This window comes from Barbus barbus (assembly GCF_936440315.1).
Source record: "Barbus barbus genome assembly, chromosome: 11".
NCBI lineage: Eukaryota > Metazoa > Chordata > Actinopteri > Cypriniformes > Cyprinidae > Barbus > Barbus barbus.
This window is the reverse complement of record NC_136739.1, coordinates 29645323-29663526: the sequence shown is the minus strand read 5'-3', so window position 1 is coordinate 29663526 and position 18204 is coordinate 29645323. Positions and strand designations below refer to the sequence as shown.

Genomic DNA, 18204 nt, shown 5'->3' with positions numbered 1-18204 from the left:
CTAATATGAGATAGAAAGCTCCACTTGTCATATCCGCATTACATTACTGTCATCATATGGGAAAAAGCCGGTAGGCCCAAACCAAAGCATCAAACCGCAGCCTCTGACAAGCTCAAATCCATCTGCAACTACCCACCGATCACCTCCTGGAGCTCGTACGCCTCCTTGACTATGGGCCAGCTGGTGGAGAGCGCCGGCTGCGGGGTTTGGACGGCCGCCGGGGAGTCGCTCTGCTCCGCCATGATGCTGCTGAGAGAGTCGCTCTCCTCGGAGCTGCTGCTGCTGCTGCTGCTGCTGCTGGATCACTACCGCCTGCGATGAACACATCCGGAGAGAGACAATCCTACTACAGCGAAGGCTCAGCTCATGAATATTCATTGAGGCGCGCTGATGTCACTGCAGCGTAGCGAGCTGATATTAAGTAGCTCATGAATATTAATTTGGCCGTGGTGACGTTGTTTGACCGTCGTTTGCGCATCTAGTCACATTAGGTAGATTTATTTATTTATGCTTTCTAATAGTCTAAGTCCCTATTATTTATTTATTTATTTGTGCTTTCTAATAGTCTAAGTCCATATTATTTATTTATGTATCCAGGTTTTGTGTACGCGTAAAAAATAAAAATAAAAATAAATATAATAAAAAATTGTCACGTGTTCATAGTCCTTTTTCGCAACCATAGTAGGGTTCGTTACAACTTGGATGGACATAGACTTTGAATCCTACTAAAGCAAAAGCTTTCCTTATGAATATTCATTTTAGGCGTGATGATATTGCAAAAGTGTAATTTATAGATATTAATTAGTCTTGTTTATTCAGCGAAAGAGTAGCTTGAAACGTTATAATCTTCTTTGAGCGTTCAGTCACGTTATGTAGCCTAATTAATATTCATGACCAAGTCGTGACGTCAAATTGCGCTGCTTGCTTGTTTGTTTATTCTAAAAAAAAAAAAAAAAAAGTTTGATATACAGTCATGGCCAAAAATTTTCCTTGGTAGGCCTAAATATGATAAAAGAAGTCTATGAAAATTAATCTGCATTATTAATCCTTTTGATCTTTTTTTTTTTTTTTTTCAAATCACAAAAATCTAACCTTTCATTGGATAATAAGAATTTAAAATGGGGGGAAATTTCATTATGAAATAAATGTTTTTCTCAAATACACATTGGACACAATTATTGGCACCCCTAGAAATTATTATGAGTAAAATATCTGAAATATATTCCCATTCATATTCACAATTCTGAGCACTCCAGGGTGATTATGAACATGAAATTATCCAGCCATGGCTTCCTGTTTCACAGAAATATAAATAAGAGGGAAAATAAAGCCTAAAATCATCCATCACAATGAGAAAAACCAAATAATATATTTCTGATGTGCAGCAAAAGATAATAGAGCTTCACAAATTAGTGAAGTGGCTTTAAGAAAAGAGTTAGAGCAGTGAAAATTCCCATTTCCACCATCAGGGCAATAATTAAGAATTTCCAATCAACAGAAAATGTTACGAAATTGCCTGGAAGAGGACGTGTCTATATCGTCCTAATGCGCGGTGAGAAGGAGAGTTTGAGTGGTTAAAGACTCTCCAAGGACCACAGCTGCAGAATTGCAGAAAATAGCTAGAAAACCTTAAAACAGCATTCAAACAGCATCTACATCACCACATGTTGTTTGGGAGGGTTTCAAGAAAAATTCTCCTAGCTCATCCAAAAACAATCTCCAGCATATTCAGTTATCAGACACGACTGGAACTTTAAACGGGACTGGCTTCTATGGTCAGATGAAACAAAAAAATTTGCTTTTTAGCAGCAAACACTCAAGACATGTATGTGTACAATGACATATACTGCTGTATTTTTGATGTTGTGGGCCTATATTTCTGCTGGAGGTCCTGGACATCTTGTTTAGACACATGGCATCATGGATTCTATCAAATACTAACAGATAAAAATCAATAAGTGACTGACTCTGTTAGAAATCTTATTATGGGCCATGTTTGGATCTTCCAACCGTACAATATTCCAAACACAAACCTCAAAAACAACACAAAAATGGGTCACTGAGCACAAAACCAAGCTTCTGCTGGCCATTCCAGTCCTCTGACCTGAACCCTGTAGAAAATGAGTGAGGTGAACTGAAGAGAATCTGAAGCTGTGAATCTAAAGGATCTGGAGTGATTCTGGATGAAGGAATGGTCTCTGATCTCTTGTCAGGTGTTCTCTAACCTCATCAGGCATTATAGGAGAACATTTAGAGCTGTTAAACTGACAAATGGAGGTTTCAAAAAGTATTGAATAAAAGAGTGCCATTAATTGTGGCCAATGTGTATCAGAGAAAAACATTTATTTCATAATGATATTTCCCCCCATTTTAAATTCTTATTATCCAATGAAAGGTTAGATTTTTGTGATTTTTTTTAAATAAAAGAATAAAAATCTTTTAAATCTTCTTTGATCATACCAAGTGCGTCGATTATTTTGGCCATGACTATCAAAAACTATTTTGAAAGAATTTTAAAATGAATCAATCTCTTAAGTCTCTTTCATTACTGATGATCTCTCTCTTTCTCACACAAACACACACGTATACAATATCAATTGCCTGTACAACAAATAATTGTTAATAAATCTTCATAAAAGTTTTAAAAATAAGTTGAATCTTGATGATTTTGGCTGTATGTGTAAAGAACTTTGCAAGAATTGATATATAAATTCACCTCTGTAAAACAAAGTAAAAGCAAAAAGGCCAGCACTGCAGTAGCCACTGGAAAAAAAAACTATCCATCGACCAGCAGGTGGCGCCATTTCATACAATTTGACAGGAAAAGGTGGCCCTTGTGTGACTTTTATAGGGGGTTTATTGCAAGAAGCCAGACAAGTACAACAAAAAGTGCTTAATTACACGTGTGAAGAAAATCAGAAAGGATAACAAAATAAAAACAAACATTAATTAACAAAACAAGTAGCCTAATAATACATTATTAGTAACACATTAATAATCATTTTTTAAAAACACAGATGAAAATGTACCGTACAGATGAACATTGATTGCTTTCTTGTTAGAACACAGTAATAAAACATTAATAAATACAAAACTAAAACTATTGCTAGCAATAGTACATTTTTGTTTATTAAAATAAATAGCATAAAATATGCATATTAAATGAAAAAAGAACTTAACGAAAATTACAAATGTTGCTTTGGCAACTAACTGAAATTGGTTTAAGCTGCAGCATTAAAATTACAATGGTATAAATAAATAAAAACTAAAACAGAAAAAAAAAATGTAAATATTAGGCTAATGTTTAAATATAAACTAATAAAAATGACAAAAGCAACCCGTGAAAATAAAAGTTTGTGCCAGAAATAGACTATATTACTATTATTTTGTAGGATGTACGTAATACTACTACTAAAAAATAATAAAGCTTTATTTTTTTAAGAAATTATCACAAAATATTTTATTTTAATAGTAAATCTCCTTTATTTGCCAAAAATGTAAATGTTCAATTTTCATTAAATCATTAAATAAAATATAAATGAAATCAATGTTTTTTGTTTTTGTTTTTTTTTGGGGGAGGGGGGGGGGGGGCTACATTTCATAAGGCTACTGTAAGAATAAAAAAAAACTTTGTATGCATTCAAATAATTAGACATGCTAAAACACAGAATTTGGTAACAATAAAACATAAGGTGAGAAAAAAATTAAACATTTCATACGGCCCTAAACATGTCATTTTTGTTACAGCTTTAATAGATTAAATTGTATAAGTTTCATGATTTTAATTAATTAGACATGCTTTTTGATTAACACAATTTAATTTGAGCATTAAAAAGGAGTCCAGAAAAATGTAAACAATTTTTTTTTTTTTTTTAGAATTTAGAAAACAATTAAGCGTAATTTAAACGGATTTTTATTAAATTATTTTCTAAGTATTATATATGTATATACTACATGTTAAAAAAGTAGCTACACCTCCATAATGTACTCGCGCACTCATTTTGTACTTTATATAGGCCTACTAAAAATTATTCTTTAGTACGTCTTAAAATAAATTTAAGATTAACTAAGTATACTCACATGTGCTATTTTGGGACACCATGAATATGAACTAAAATGTATTTAGTTACCACTTGCAGTAGCTACTTGAACCCATCTTTCATACACTAGTACACTAAAGACAGTGTTATACAAGTGGTGACTAAATACATTTTAGAATAATACAGAGATAGTATGTTAAAGTGCATTTTGGTTCGTAATTGAGGGTGCGTAAATAATGACAGGAATATAATTATTATTTTTTTTCCCCCGAACTGTTCCTTTAAGAGACGCTTTTATGATTGACAAGCGCACGGACCAATCAGCGTCGCGGAGGAGGAGCGCGTTCTACTTCCCTACATCGAAGAGAGCGGAGCCGTTTCCATCATCATCATCATCATCACACTGGACCTGCACAGATCAGCCGCGTCGCAAGCCACTGACTGCACATCAGACTTCAGATCCGCTGGACATGGCAGGGATCCTGGCGTGGTTCTGGAACGAGAGGTTCTGGCTCCCGCACAACGTAACCTGGGCTGACTTAAAAAACACAGACGAGTCCACCTTTCCACAAGCAGAGGATCTGTATCTGGCGTGTCCTTTAGCATTCTGCATGTTTATGATCCGGCTGGTGTTTGAGAGGTACGTGTCACATCTTCATCATCATCATCATCACTGATGAAGATGCGCTCAGGGTTCATCCTCAGCTGATGATGGGACAGGTTTGTGTGAATCAGGACAATGACAGGAACCCAATATGGCCCATCTTCTGGAATAATAATATTTATGATGAAAGTAGGTCAGTGCCTCTCTTTGATGTGTAGATCATTCTTAGGTGTGCCATCTATTTCTGTTTTTATACCAAATCTGAAGTTTGAGGATCTCCACTGACTCCTAACACTACTGTATGGGGTAAGTTGTCACAAAGGGAACCTGTCATTTTTAGCACAAAAACAGTAAAACATTAACTCCATGAAGCCAAAATTGAGTTTAATATGTTTCTTATTGTGCATTAATGTCATGTAAACCTATTGGTGACTGGCCATATCTGAATTGTGGGTCATCTTATTTAAAATATTTACAAACATTTAAAATAAACGTCACGGCCTACATTTTTAAGAGTCTTTTGACCTACATTTTGCTGTTCATCACACTGCTGAATTACCGAATATGCTGATTATATCTATACAGGGATATTTCAATAGCTGTGGAGCATGGAAACATCTTTTTCAGCCATACCTACTCGTATAATAACAATAATAATAGCAATTTTTAATATTTAAAAAAATAAAATCTCTTATACTTGCCAAGGCTGCATTTATTTATTCTAAAATACAGTACAAATAGTAATATTGTGAAAATATTTTTTTTATTTTTATAATAATAAAAAAATTATGTTTTTGTGTTTTTTAGGAAAACATGGTACTTTTTTCAGAATTTTTTTATGAATAGAAAGTTCAAAAGAACAGCATTTATCTGAAATAGGAATATGTAAAAAAAATATATTAATGTTCTTATAATATATCAATATTATTTTATTATTATACAATAATTTTTTAATATTACAAACAACTTTTAGTCAATTTAATACAACCTTGCTGAATAAATGTATTAATTTCTGTAAAAAAAAACAAAAAAAGCAATATTGACCTCAGTTTTTGTATATATAGGTAATTATAAATTAGGTAAAAATACTCATATTTATATTTTTGCGTCCAGCCATAATAAGTCAGGTCATGTGAATTGAAAATATATTATTTGAGATAGTAAGTAGATGCTGTTAGTAGCCAGTAACACCAAAAAAAATTTAAAAAAATCATAGAATATACTAAATCAAATTTGTAATTCTTATTTATATTTATAAATATATTTATATTAAATATTGGACACATTATTTTTGCACCTTATGTTGTTGAAACATAAGTGATAGTCAATGGATAAAAGTGAGAAAAAGTGGGAGATGTACCCAAACCTTTTTGAATTATCAAAATAATTTTTTCCAATTTTCTTTCTTTCTTTTTACAGAACCAGTGTTAGGTTTGCATCCAACATACCAAACCACTGCTAGAGAAACAAGCCTTTGTGCGTTTGGACGTTTGACTACTTACTGACATATAGCCTCTTCCCCATGTGACAACTAGCCCCGGTCTCCCCTATATTGCTGTCATATGCTTGAGATTAGATGATAAAACCAGTCAGTGTGCACTTGATATCAACAGTAAATCATGCTTTCCAGTGAGCTATGAAACAGACATTAATTTTGTGCTATTATGAGTTTTGACATCTGAAAATGTGTTGCCGTTCAATGTCACAAAAGCAGCAGTTTTGACATATTCCCTGCGGGACGGCACAGTGTCAGGTTTTGTGTTTATGTATGCCACAGACCATCTGCTCTTCACCTTCATCTGACAGGGTTCTTCAGATCTGAATGTTGTTCTTAATAGTTTGAAGGAGAAATATACTGTGAGGGTCTCCTCTGGGATTGTGTCTAGGGAGGAAGACAACATATTTTATTATCAGAGTTAGTCTATACGTTTAACCCGTGTGTTCAGTCAGTTCTGGACCGGCTGAAACCGTTGCATCTGAGTTTGCATATAACAAACCATTGCAAAATAATAAAAAGGCCATCAGTGATAAAATATCTCGTGGTCTTCACTGTGGCATCACTTGACTTCCTCTGTGGAAAGAGGACACATTATCTGAAGTACAAACATCCTCCTGCGTTGCACAATCGCTGTAAAACTATATGATGAGCAACAGCCCATTTATGGCATTTCAGCCCCACAAAAGCAAACAGTGCACAGGCCGCAAATCAATCCAGCCGCCCATAACCTTATCGCAGCTCTTCAGCTTCATATAAGAATCATTTCTACAGCATTGTCAGCACTGAATTGCATTTTCTTCGTGTGAGGGCTCTTAATTGGATGAGATGATTAATTAAGTGGCAGAAGCTCATTAGAACTGTCTAGTGTCACCTCCATTTCTATTCTTGTGACATCTTACTTTCCCAGACTTGCAAGGCCAGTTCATCTTTGAGATGTGTTTACCAAGTCTGCATTTACTTGATTAAAAATACAGTTAAAAACAATATTGTGAAATATTTATTACAATATAAAATAACTGTTTTCTATTCAAATGTAATTTATTCATGTGACGTAAAGCTGAATTTTTAGCATCATTACTCATGTCTTCAGTGTCACATGATTCTTAATAGACTGATTATCAGTGTTGAAAACATTGTTTTATTTGTACTTAATATTTTTGATAAATACAAAGTTCAAAATAGCATCATTTATTTAAATATTTTGTAACAAATGCCTTAATTAAAATTTCTGAGCAGTAGCGATTTAAAGCAGCCTTGCTAAATAATTTAAATAATAAGTAGTTTTTTTATTAAATAATTGAATATATTATTAATTAAAATAACAATTTAAAACATTCACAGCCATTTCTGTTTTGAAGCACCTGTTGAAACACCAAAAATGCTCATGTATTTATATAAAAGTGCATGTCAGACTTTTAGAAATGTGCCCTGATCAAGCGCAGACACTTCAGCTTTATTAATTATAGCTGATTTACACAATAACTAGAAAATGAACAGGATGTACATAAAGAGTTAAAGTTACTAGATTGAGTTCGCTTGCATGTAGACGTCAATATTTGTCTTTGATATCAATCTTGATATCATCATAATGATTTGTGTAATTTGATCAAACAGGATGGAATGTTTTATAAAAGACGCAAACCAACTAATACCATAAAACATCACATATTTATCAAGCCCATTGCTAATACTCACTGATACTTGTGCTGCTTTTTTAAAACTACCGTGATGTCACTTCCTGATAAAAGATGTCATTAAAAAACAGGGGTTTTTTACCCACCAAACAGAGAACGTTCTGCCAAGGTTCCCTTAAAGTTATGAACAAACATTAATAGAATGTTCAAAGTTTTCTGGTCTTAAATGTTTTCAAAACATTAGGAGAAAAAACTATTTATAGGACCATTTTTTCCTGAAACATTTTTATTTCAGTATAAAAATAATAAAAAACGTTATACATTTTTTATTAACAGATTCTAAAAATGTTTCTAAAACACACACACAAAAAAAGAGAAGAGATTTATTTTATTCGTTTTACTTATTTATTTGATTTGGGGCTTGTTTTAGTTATTTAGGCTACATTTATATTTCAGTTTTGTTATTTAGCAGACACTTTTATCCAAAGCGACTTACAAACGAGGAGAATAGAAGGAATCCAAACAGCAATAATATGCAAGTGCTATATTAGTATATTATTATAGTGTTTTATATTTCAAATTCACAAAGAAATGTGCAGCATTTTTTCCAAGCAATAATAAAAGGACATATTTCATTTATAATTTGTCTTAAATCTAATTTTGTTAAAAAATCTAATAAAATCGTGAATCGTGAGTGAATCGTTACATATTTTTGGGAACAGGTTGTAAAGAAAAGAATCATTTTAACAAATAAGCACTATTCCCATGTTTGTTTGAAATATATTAGTAGTTTAATATTTTATATTGCTATTATGATAAACGAAATATGACTTTCATAAACAGTGAGTTTGATATTTAGATTAAGATATGAAAATGTACTGCGTAGTAGCAATGACCCATGAAATGTTTCTTCTGGTTGTTGTTCCTTTTTAACATTCTCGTTATCAGATCAACAAGTTAGAGTCACATTAGAATAGCAATACCAACTGTAATGCAGTCTCTCTGATCAGCGGCTGTTTATTTCCTAATACACAGATGTTTATCAGAGCTTCGCAAAAGCAGCCAGTCATCTGCAGAAAAACCAAATGTGTACAGCTGGCCTGTGTGGTTTAACTGCTGCAGCCTATTTAATGCAGCATGTCAGACCAGGCATTGATATTACAAGATATAAATCTAATAAAGCGTTCTTTGTTATTGGTTGTTTTAGGTTTATTGCAAGGCCATGTGCACTAGGTCTGAAAATCCAGGCCAACGGGCCGCAGAAAGCTCAGCCCAACGCCATTCTGGAGAAGGTCTTCACTGCCATCACCAAGGTAAAGACCATGTTTCATACCAGTTAAAGAGGATTTATTGCTTCAGGAGGCTGGGAATATCACTACAACACAGTTTTGAGCCGTTTACTGCTATTATAAATGGCAAGAACAGCAGTTTGATAAAATAAGGCTATCACAAAAATGTTGTAAGCCAGTTTCAGTAGGACAGCAGCAACTAATGTGCTGAATACATGTGCATTTAACAGAATATTAATATAAACATTAACACCTTCAAGTATTTCTGCGTTAAATTATTGGTGTTTTTACTGCATTATTATTATTAACCCGTGTGTATCAATATAACAGTTACAGTTACATATGCGTCAATTTTAAAAAAAAAATATCATTATATGGTCATTAAAAATATTTGTTCCTGCTTTCGCTCCCAGCTTTTTTAGCAACATCAGTTATGTTCCTAACTACAAAAAAATCATTCATTTTCAGGATTTTAACCCATTAAATGCTAGTTTGTTTACATAATGCCACTGCTGTTTATGAGGAAAAAAATATATTTTAAACGCTGAGCAGATTTTTGTATTTTTTATTTTTGTTTGATAATTAGAAACAAACTTAATTTTGCATTCTTTTTTGTGCAGTGTCAGAATAAAAAAAATAAAATAAAAAAAATCTATTCACACACAAATTTCTTCATACCAACGCATCCAAACTATTAGAATTATATAATTTCAATTGGCCTTTTTTTCAGCAGAAACGGAAAATGGGAAAAAATAATTAGCTCCATAGACCAGGCCTTAGAAAATGGTTCCGTCGGGTGGAAAATAGTAATGTTAAGTGTTAAAAGTAGTAAAGATTTTAATTGATAAATATTAAAAACACCAGATAGACATATGATTAATGTTAAAAACTTGAAACTTTAAAAATAATGTGTTAGCACTGGCCTGTAAATCAAATTAGCTGAACATTTTCCTTCGGTTTTAGATTGAAATGTCTTGTTGAGCTGCCAAAGTTATCTAGCCGAGAGAAGCGAGTGTTTTATCTTGTCAATATTGTCGTTTCATTTATATTAATGGCATAATAGACAGTGGCAAGTCTTTTAGGCTGCATTGATGAGGCGTAATGATCTGATATTTTGACACTCGTCCATTTTTTATCCTGCCTGTTTAAGTTGTATTTAAAGGGACAGTTCACCCAAAAATGAAAATTCTGTCATTATCTCACCCTCGTGATGTTGTCTTTAGTGTTTAACAGAAGAAACAAAGTACTACAGGTTTAGAGCAACAGTGAACTATCACTTGAATGACGAACAGGCTGTGTTTGTGCATTAATACTGTACCTCACCTACTGTAGGTGAAATGATGCTCACATGAAACAGACGAGGACGATAACATAGAGAACCCAGGTGAAGTTTCATTTACAACAGCGATAATCCAAAAACATCAACTATGAATTAAATCCAAGACCTGAAACAAAACATAAACTATGAGCTTGACTATAAACAATAACATTGAACTGCATACATGCTTCAATACACAACAGATAAGATGGCAAACATGAGGGCTTATATACAAGGCTTTGGATTAATCACATGACATTAACAACCAATGAGAAAACGGAAAATCTAAATAAGATAACAAGATAAATGAACATGAACTAATGAGAGAACAGAGGCAGGAACAAGAGGTCACTTGACATGAAAAGGAACACATGACTGAATACATGACTAAACGACACATATATAAATTATATTAAAATATATGTATATATAATTTTTTATTTTATTTTAAGATTTTTAGTCAAATTTACAAATTGTTCAATGTAGTATTCAAGGAACATTCTTGCTGGTGCTGAAATGAATCATGATGTTGAAAAGCTTTTTATCAGCCATTTATCTTTTAAGAATTGTTCAGTTATGCAGTAACGTGATTTAAAACCTGCAGGGACTGTGAATCAGAATCAAATTGAAGCGCTTCTCACAGTCACTGAAACGAGAGACGTCTCAATTACAGCGAATCACATTAGTGTAAGTGAACAGAACTATTCTTACATTCACTACGGTGCTGTGAGTTTTTTATTACTATCACCTCCACTGAGTTGAATCAGTATGTACCGTGAGTTAATTTACCTTGAATCAAATGTAAGTGCTCTTACTGATGTTCATTTGGGAACGAGGCCAACAGAGTTTAATCCACAGCGTGAACTTCTGAACTAAAGCAGAGCAGCGGTTGCCATGTAAAAGATGAATAATGTTCCACCTTTTGAGCCCTTGTCTTGAAAGAAAGCGAGTGGTGTTGATGGTGACGGCTGTATGGAGTGACAGTACAGGTAATCGCAGTCTCAGAGCGATAGCGTGGCTCTTTGACGTGTGTGGCTTTATCAGAGCTCATGTGCGCTGACGCATCGCCACTATTTTTAGCCACAACAGATCTAAGTTTCCTTGACAAATGTTCATATTCTCAAACACACGAGATCCAGACATGCTTTAAGAATAAAAAGACAATTCCTGCCTGAAACGGAGCTATGCAGAGAGACAGAGAGACCCCAGGGCGAAGCTCATCTAGCTGGCAGGTTAGCAGATTGGAAGTCTAATTGGAAACTGATTGAGTTTGGATGAAATCCATTAGTGATAGACATCAGTTTTGGGGCTGTTATTTTTAGTATAAAAACAGTAGATGTTCATTGAGGGTAAACTCATTTTCTATTCTGACCATTTTTTCAAAAAAGAGACTTTTTGGCCAAAGGAATCCTGAAGGGATTTATTTTGCAGTAATGACCAAATATTATCCTGCTTTAATAATATATATATATATATATATATATATGTGTGTGTGTGTGTGTGTGTGTGTGCGTGTGTGGGAGCTGACAAATCATAAAAGCTGTGAAAATTAATCCTAAAAGATGTGTCTGTAAAATCACCAACAACTTCCAGAAAGCTGGGGTGATGCTCTGACAATCTACTGTCCTCAGGAGACTTTGACACAGAATTACAGATGCTACACAGCAAGATGCAAACCTCTGACCAGCACCAAAAATAGAAAGACAAGATTAGAGTTTGCAAAAAAGCACAAAGGTGAGCCAGAAGTGTTTTGGAACTGTGTTTATGGGCCGATGAGACAAAGATGATCCTTTATCTAAGTGATGGGAAAGCAAAAATGTGGAGAAAAAAGGGAACTGCAATGATCCCAAGCATACAGCCTCATCTGTAAAGCATGGTGGAGGTGGTGTCATGGCATGGGGATGCATGGCTGTCTCTGGAACAGGCCCTCTCAACTTTACTGATGACTTAATGTATGATGACAGTAGCAGAATGAATTTGGAAGGGTACAAAACCATCTTGCCTACCAATATTCAAGAAAATGCCACCAGATTCATTGGGAAGTGCTTCATATTGCATCAGGACAATGACCCAAAACACCCTGCCAGTTCAGTCAAGGAATTTATAACTGCAAAATATTAAATGGACAAAATATTTCTGTAGACTTCTGAGTTAATTTTGCTGCTGCCATCATGTGTTACATCATTAATGAAGATTAATGAGCCTGTCCCAGAAGAAGCGATGAAAGCCCAAGCCATTACATTACTTGTGTAATGTGTACTATAATGTACACCTGTGTACACTGTGTTTCAGATGAGCTTGTATGTTTGGGATCATGAGCAGATCCTTTCTTTCTCCAAACTTTAGCGTTTCCATCACTTTGGTCCATAAAATCAGTCCATAAAACCTTGTCCCAGAATTTTTGAGGCTTGTCTCCTATTCTTCTTGCTAATGAGTGGTTTGCATCTTCTGGTGTAGCCTCTGTACTTCTTCTAAGTTGTGTATCAGATCCAGATGAAAATACCTGTAAATAAAAGCTGAAATGTTAATCTCTCATCTCATATTGATCTTTTAATGTCAAACCCAAATGTTTACAGTCTACAGCAAAAATAAAGGAATTGGCCTCACTGTTCCAATACTTTTGGAGGGCACTGTATATATGTCAGTGGTATTGGTATTGTTGGCAGAATTCGGTCCTCAGCGAAAACTAATTGAGGAACCCTGCTTTAGCGGTAGATACAAAGGTATACCTTTTGAAAAGATTCCGACCCAGTATATTCCGACCAACTATTATGCTCGCAAGATTCTTAAATTTTGCATTATGCATTTTGCACACCTGTTAAAGCTGTTTTTGTGCTAAACTCTGCTTTGGTTTTCCTAACGCTCCTTGTTTAACTGAATAAACTTGCATGTGAATTGAATGAACATATGGCCTCTTTTGTTCAGTCATTGATGGTTAGCAGACCCTCGTTTGTCAATGCAATGCATTTTCTTCAGTGCCATTCTGAGTCATTCAGACAAGTTCAAAGGGGTTCGGTGAGTTCTAAAAAAAATCAATGAAACGTGCCTTGAAAGGAGGGAATCACGAATTAGTTCAAGGAAGTGACTGAGAATGCTTTGTTCATTTGAAAGATTGGTTCATTCACAATGGAAACCCCAGTCCTCCAGACATTACAGCATGCCTGTGCAGCATGACTACGCTCGTATGTGCAGATGGCTTTTTAAAAACAATGGTTTTAAATGTGCACAGAGTGATTTTTTCAAGCTGTTAAATCCACATTGTTTGTGCTCTGACTCTGGCGGATCTCTGCAGTGACACGCTTCTGTCTGCTGTGTCTTCCAGCACCCCGATGAGAAGAGGTTAGAAGGTCTGTCCAAGCAGCTGGACTGGGACGTGAGGACCATCCAACGCTGGTTCAGACAACGACGCAACCAGGAGAAACCGAGCACACTGGCGCGCTTCTGCGAGAGCATGTGAGAATCAGCTGTGTTGAGAAATCTTGTTTTTGTCAGGGCATAATATGCTATTGTACTGCAGGATGCCTATTGCAGTGATATCTGTCAGGTATGTAGGGACTTTTATTTTTAAATGGCATGAAAATGCATTAAAAGTTAATTTTACTTTCATAATATGATGCATTTCTGTGTGAAACAGGATATTCATTAAGAAAAGATGTAGGATGGGACTTGAATTGATTGGATGCTGAAAATTGGACGTTAAATGAATCACGTGGTTGAAAAATAGGGAAAGTTATTTGAGAGGCTTATATATATATATATATATGAAGTTATTATATTTTGATAAAGTAGACATTTCTTCTTTGGAATAATGCGCACTGATGAATCGCTCACAATAAGGAACATTTATAAAGTACAGTACTGTTCAAATGTTTGGGGTTGGTAATATTTTTGAAGAGTTTTTGAAAAGTCTCTTAAGCTCACCGAGGCTGCATTTATTGGATTAAAAATACAGTACAATTTTACAATTTAAAATAACTGTTTTCTATTCGAATATATTTTTAAAATGTCATTTAGGTAACACTTTATTATGTGTCCATAATACAGAGTAATTACCTAGTTAAGTACTTAGTTACATGGTGAGTACATTTTGTTTCATGCAAGTACAACGGCTACTACTAAGTTATGGAACAGCCTGTACTTACAGTTTGTAATTATATACAAGTAATAGGCAGCTACTGTTACACATATGTAATAGACCGAGTCTCTTACACAGCTACTTATGTAACCAAAATATTGTTACATATGTGTTGTAGACGTTATACGTTTTATTATACGTTTATACGTGATTACTATACGTTTGGCCTCTTTTTGCTGATTTTTTCGTTTTGTTTTAAGTTTTATTCATTGGTGGTGCTTTACCTGATGGCATGCAGTCGTAAACATCAGGAGTTGTCTCCGTCGGCTTCTCCGATTAAGAAGAAATCCAAGTCACCGAACTCAAGCGATATGATGGACAAGATGGCGAACACTGTTACACACTTTGAGGACATTCTAAGAACCGAGTTGATGGCGATGCGGAACGAGTTCACTTCTCACATGTCAGTTGTTCAGTCGCTATGCTCTAAACTGGATCTACTTACAGGGGCGATGAGAGAACCAAAGAAAGTTGTTGCAGATCACGATAGGCGTGTTGCCACGCTCGAGCAACAGGTTGTGGACTTACAGGATCGCAATAGGCGCAGCAATCTGCGTCTGGTTGGATTGCCTGAAGGTTACGAGAAGGACGACCCTATGGGCTTTTTGAAAAGATCGCCACCGATGTGGCTTCCGTCTCTGGCGGGCAAAGAGATTGAAGTGGAGCGAGCGCATCGCGTGTACACAGATCGCACTAAACCACGGGTTTTCATCTTTAAACTGCTGCGGTACACGGACAGGGAGACATTTGCTGTCTAATCAGAGAAGAGATTGATCTTGAGCATTCATACAAACCTTTATCTATTACTACTGTTTGGGCTAAGGATCTTAATGAGGATGCGCATGTTTTATTTTCCGATCAGGTATGGGGTATGTTTAAATTGTCTTCTAAAAACACTAATCACCAAATGATTCTTTGGAAATTGCTGCATAGGGTTTACCTGACTCCAATGAAACGTTTTTATATGAATCTGTCGTCTTCTAAGTGTAATCTCTGTTCTCAAGGAGTTTTAGGCACGTTTTTGCATTGTTTTTGGGAGTGCCCCTCTCTCTCACCTTTTTGGACTCAGCTCTCACAGGACCTGTTATATTTGTTGGGTACTGAGATATGTTTGACTCCGTGCCATTTTTCCATGAATGACTTTTGGGACTTCACCTTGTTTTATTGTTATTTGTTTATCTATTAATATTAATTAATATATTTGTATTATTATTTATTTTTATTTATTTATTTTTTTTAAGTCTACCAGGGGGTGAGATGGGTTGGGGTGGGTTTTGCCCGAAGTTGAACATTCTTCAACTCTCAGCGCCGAGGAAAAAAACGCCCGAACGAGAACTATTGAAAAAGTACACCAGCCTCGGGAAAAAAGTTTTGGTGGACACGCGGCCTAAAAGTATTCATTTCTTTAAAAAACTATTCTGACCCTGAAAGTTTTGAACAATAATACAGTCGATTTTGATTTCAGGTTAACCTGAGGTATTAAAGGGGTCATATGACGTTGCTAAAAAGAACAATATTTTGTGTATTTGGTGTAATGCAATGCGTTTATGTGGTTTAAAGTTAAAAAAACACATTATTTTCCACATACTGTACATTATTGTTACTCCTCTATGCCCCGCCTTTCTGAAACGTGCCGATTTTTACAAAGCTCATCGTTCTGAGAAGGGAGGCATGCTCTGATTGGCCAGGTATCCAGTACTTTGTGATGGCCAAATACCTCAAGCGCGTGGCGGAAATGTTAGGGGGAGAGCGATGGACTCACTCCGACATGAGTGAGGGACACCAGCAGAAGAAAACTGGTGTCATAAATAAGGTACATCTGCAAGTGTAAAGGTGTACGATTGCACATCTATAGATTGAGTGATGTGCACAGTCCGGGGGGGGGGGGGACAAAATGCATTCTCTAAGGCGCTAAGAGCCGTAGAGGCAAATAGTGCATTTGAAGGTATAGGAAATACAGAGAGAATGTGAGACGCTAGAAGGGGGGTTCTAGTCGTGAATCGCTCTACCAACTCTTAATTCCTACCATTACAGACACATCGAGTTTTAGCGAATAGGTCAGATATGATGGTCAAAGTAAGTAGGGGGTGAAGTAGTGGAATAGTTAGGTGTTTTGGAAGGGTTTTTTTTCCCCGTTCACTTAGTGCAGAAGAGTTTGAACAAAGCTTGAGAATATTTGTTTTAAAATTTCTTATTATAAAAATTATTTTTATTATTTTTATTGCTGTGATCAATATTATTATTATTATTTTTTATGACTATTTTACTTTCTTTCATGTAAAGCACTTTGAATTACCATTGTGTATGAAATTGTAGACTACTCTCCTGCCAGGTTCAGGAAATAGTCCTCCGTAAAATGCGCTGCACACACTCTAATATTTTTGTTGTGCTGCTCTGGAACAGTGTTGTACAACTTAACCACTGATTTCTAGTTGTGTCCTCTTTTGGTAGCCCAAACAAAGTACTTTCGCTTTCACAACCAAACAGAGTCTCCAGGACATGGCGCCGGCGGCAGCAACAATACTACAGCGAGAATAAAAATCATGCCCTCTTTCATTGCGTATACATTTGGGCAGTGTTATGAAAATCTCCCCATATCGTGACGTAGACATATGGGGGCGTGTTTGAATGAGCCGTTTTAGGGGGGCGTGGACAAGTCTTAACTTTTATAAAGAATATTTCTTTGGTTTTGAGACTTCAGGGATTTTATCTATGCACAATCAGCTTGTAATACTCCAAAGAGAAAGGAAAACTTGAAATTGCATCATATGATCCCTTTAAAGCCTTTGTGATTTCATTTGGTTTGTGTTGTTCTCTGTGGGTTTCTGGCCGAGAGAAGCGTGTCTGCACTAGATAGGTGTCACCTGTGTATGTTATTGTGTACCAGTGTCCATTAGTTAGGTGGGATGAAGGCAAGTAGGCCACAGTCTATTCCTGTTTGTCTTTCTTTACCTCTCAATCTTTCTCTCTCTTATCTCGCCATGTTGTTGCCTGTCTTTGCTCATCCTGTCCACAGCATCTCCTATTCTTGTTCTCCGCTGCTTTATCTTTATCATCCTTCCCTCAGTCTCCCATTCCTTAAACATGGATTCAAAGGAATATTTTACCAGTAACCGTGAATAATACAGTAGCTGATGTTCCTGTGCTGCATCATGTCACTCACAGATTTGACCTCTGCCAAACTCTCATCAGCAGCTCATCGTTGCTCTTATCGCTTTAAATCAGCAAATTCTCACCGTTTTGTCCAGCGGTTGTATCCTCAGCGGTGGGATTTGTCGGTTTGTGTCTGATCTCTGGTCGGGTCTGAAAGCCCCAGAGGTTATAGTGATCATCTGATCAGTGCTGAAGCATGACACTGTGCCATTTGCTTCAAAGGCAATTAAGCCACAGTCTTCAGAGATCACAGAACACGCTCACGTTTGAGTGTAGCTTAATGAGAACCATGTAATGATGCCTTTCTCTCACAGAATAATAGAGCAACTCTGATTTTTGATGAAGGCACTTTGGAGAGCATCTTCGGTGACTTTGAAAACTAACTGTGCAGAATAGCCTAAGGCTGCATGATTTGGGAAAAAATCAGATTGCGATATTTCTGAAAAAAATTGTGATTTACTTTATAAATTATAAGATTTATTGTGATAAAATTTATAAAAAAAAAAAAAATAAAATAAAATAAATAAATTATT

General features: G+C 35.5%; 2 protein-coding genes across 3 annotated transcripts in view; one reads left to right on the top strand and one right to left on the bottom strand.

Annotated features, from left to right (window-relative positions):
* The window catches only part of LOC306876646 (STE20/SPS1-related proline-alanine-rich protein kinase-like), a 63627-nt gene extending 63274 nt beyond the window's left edge, over positions 1–353 (bottom strand). The window contains exon 1 of one of the 2 annotated variants that reach the window (XM_079427980.1): positions 137–353. In XM_079427980.1, coding sequence (XP_079284106.1) covers positions 137–242 — 106 coding nt within the window. In that variant the 5' untranslated portion in view covers positions 243–353. The remainder of the gene's footprint in view (positions 1–136) is intronic. The other variant, XM_079427979.1, reaches the window with a different exon arrangement.
* Positions 354–4374: 4021 nt separating this feature from the next.
* Positions 4375–18204, top strand: part of LOC306876676 (ceramide synthase 6-like) — a 40018-nt gene continuing 26188 nt past the window's right edge. The window contains exons 1-3 of the mRNA XM_079428020.1: positions 4375–4680; positions 8984–9089; positions 13706–13836. Coding sequence (XP_079284146.1) covers positions 4511–4680; positions 8984–9089; positions 13706–13836 — 407 coding nt within the window. The 5' untranslated portion in view covers positions 4375–4510. The remainder of the gene's footprint in view (positions 4681–8983; positions 9090–13705; positions 13837–18204) is intronic.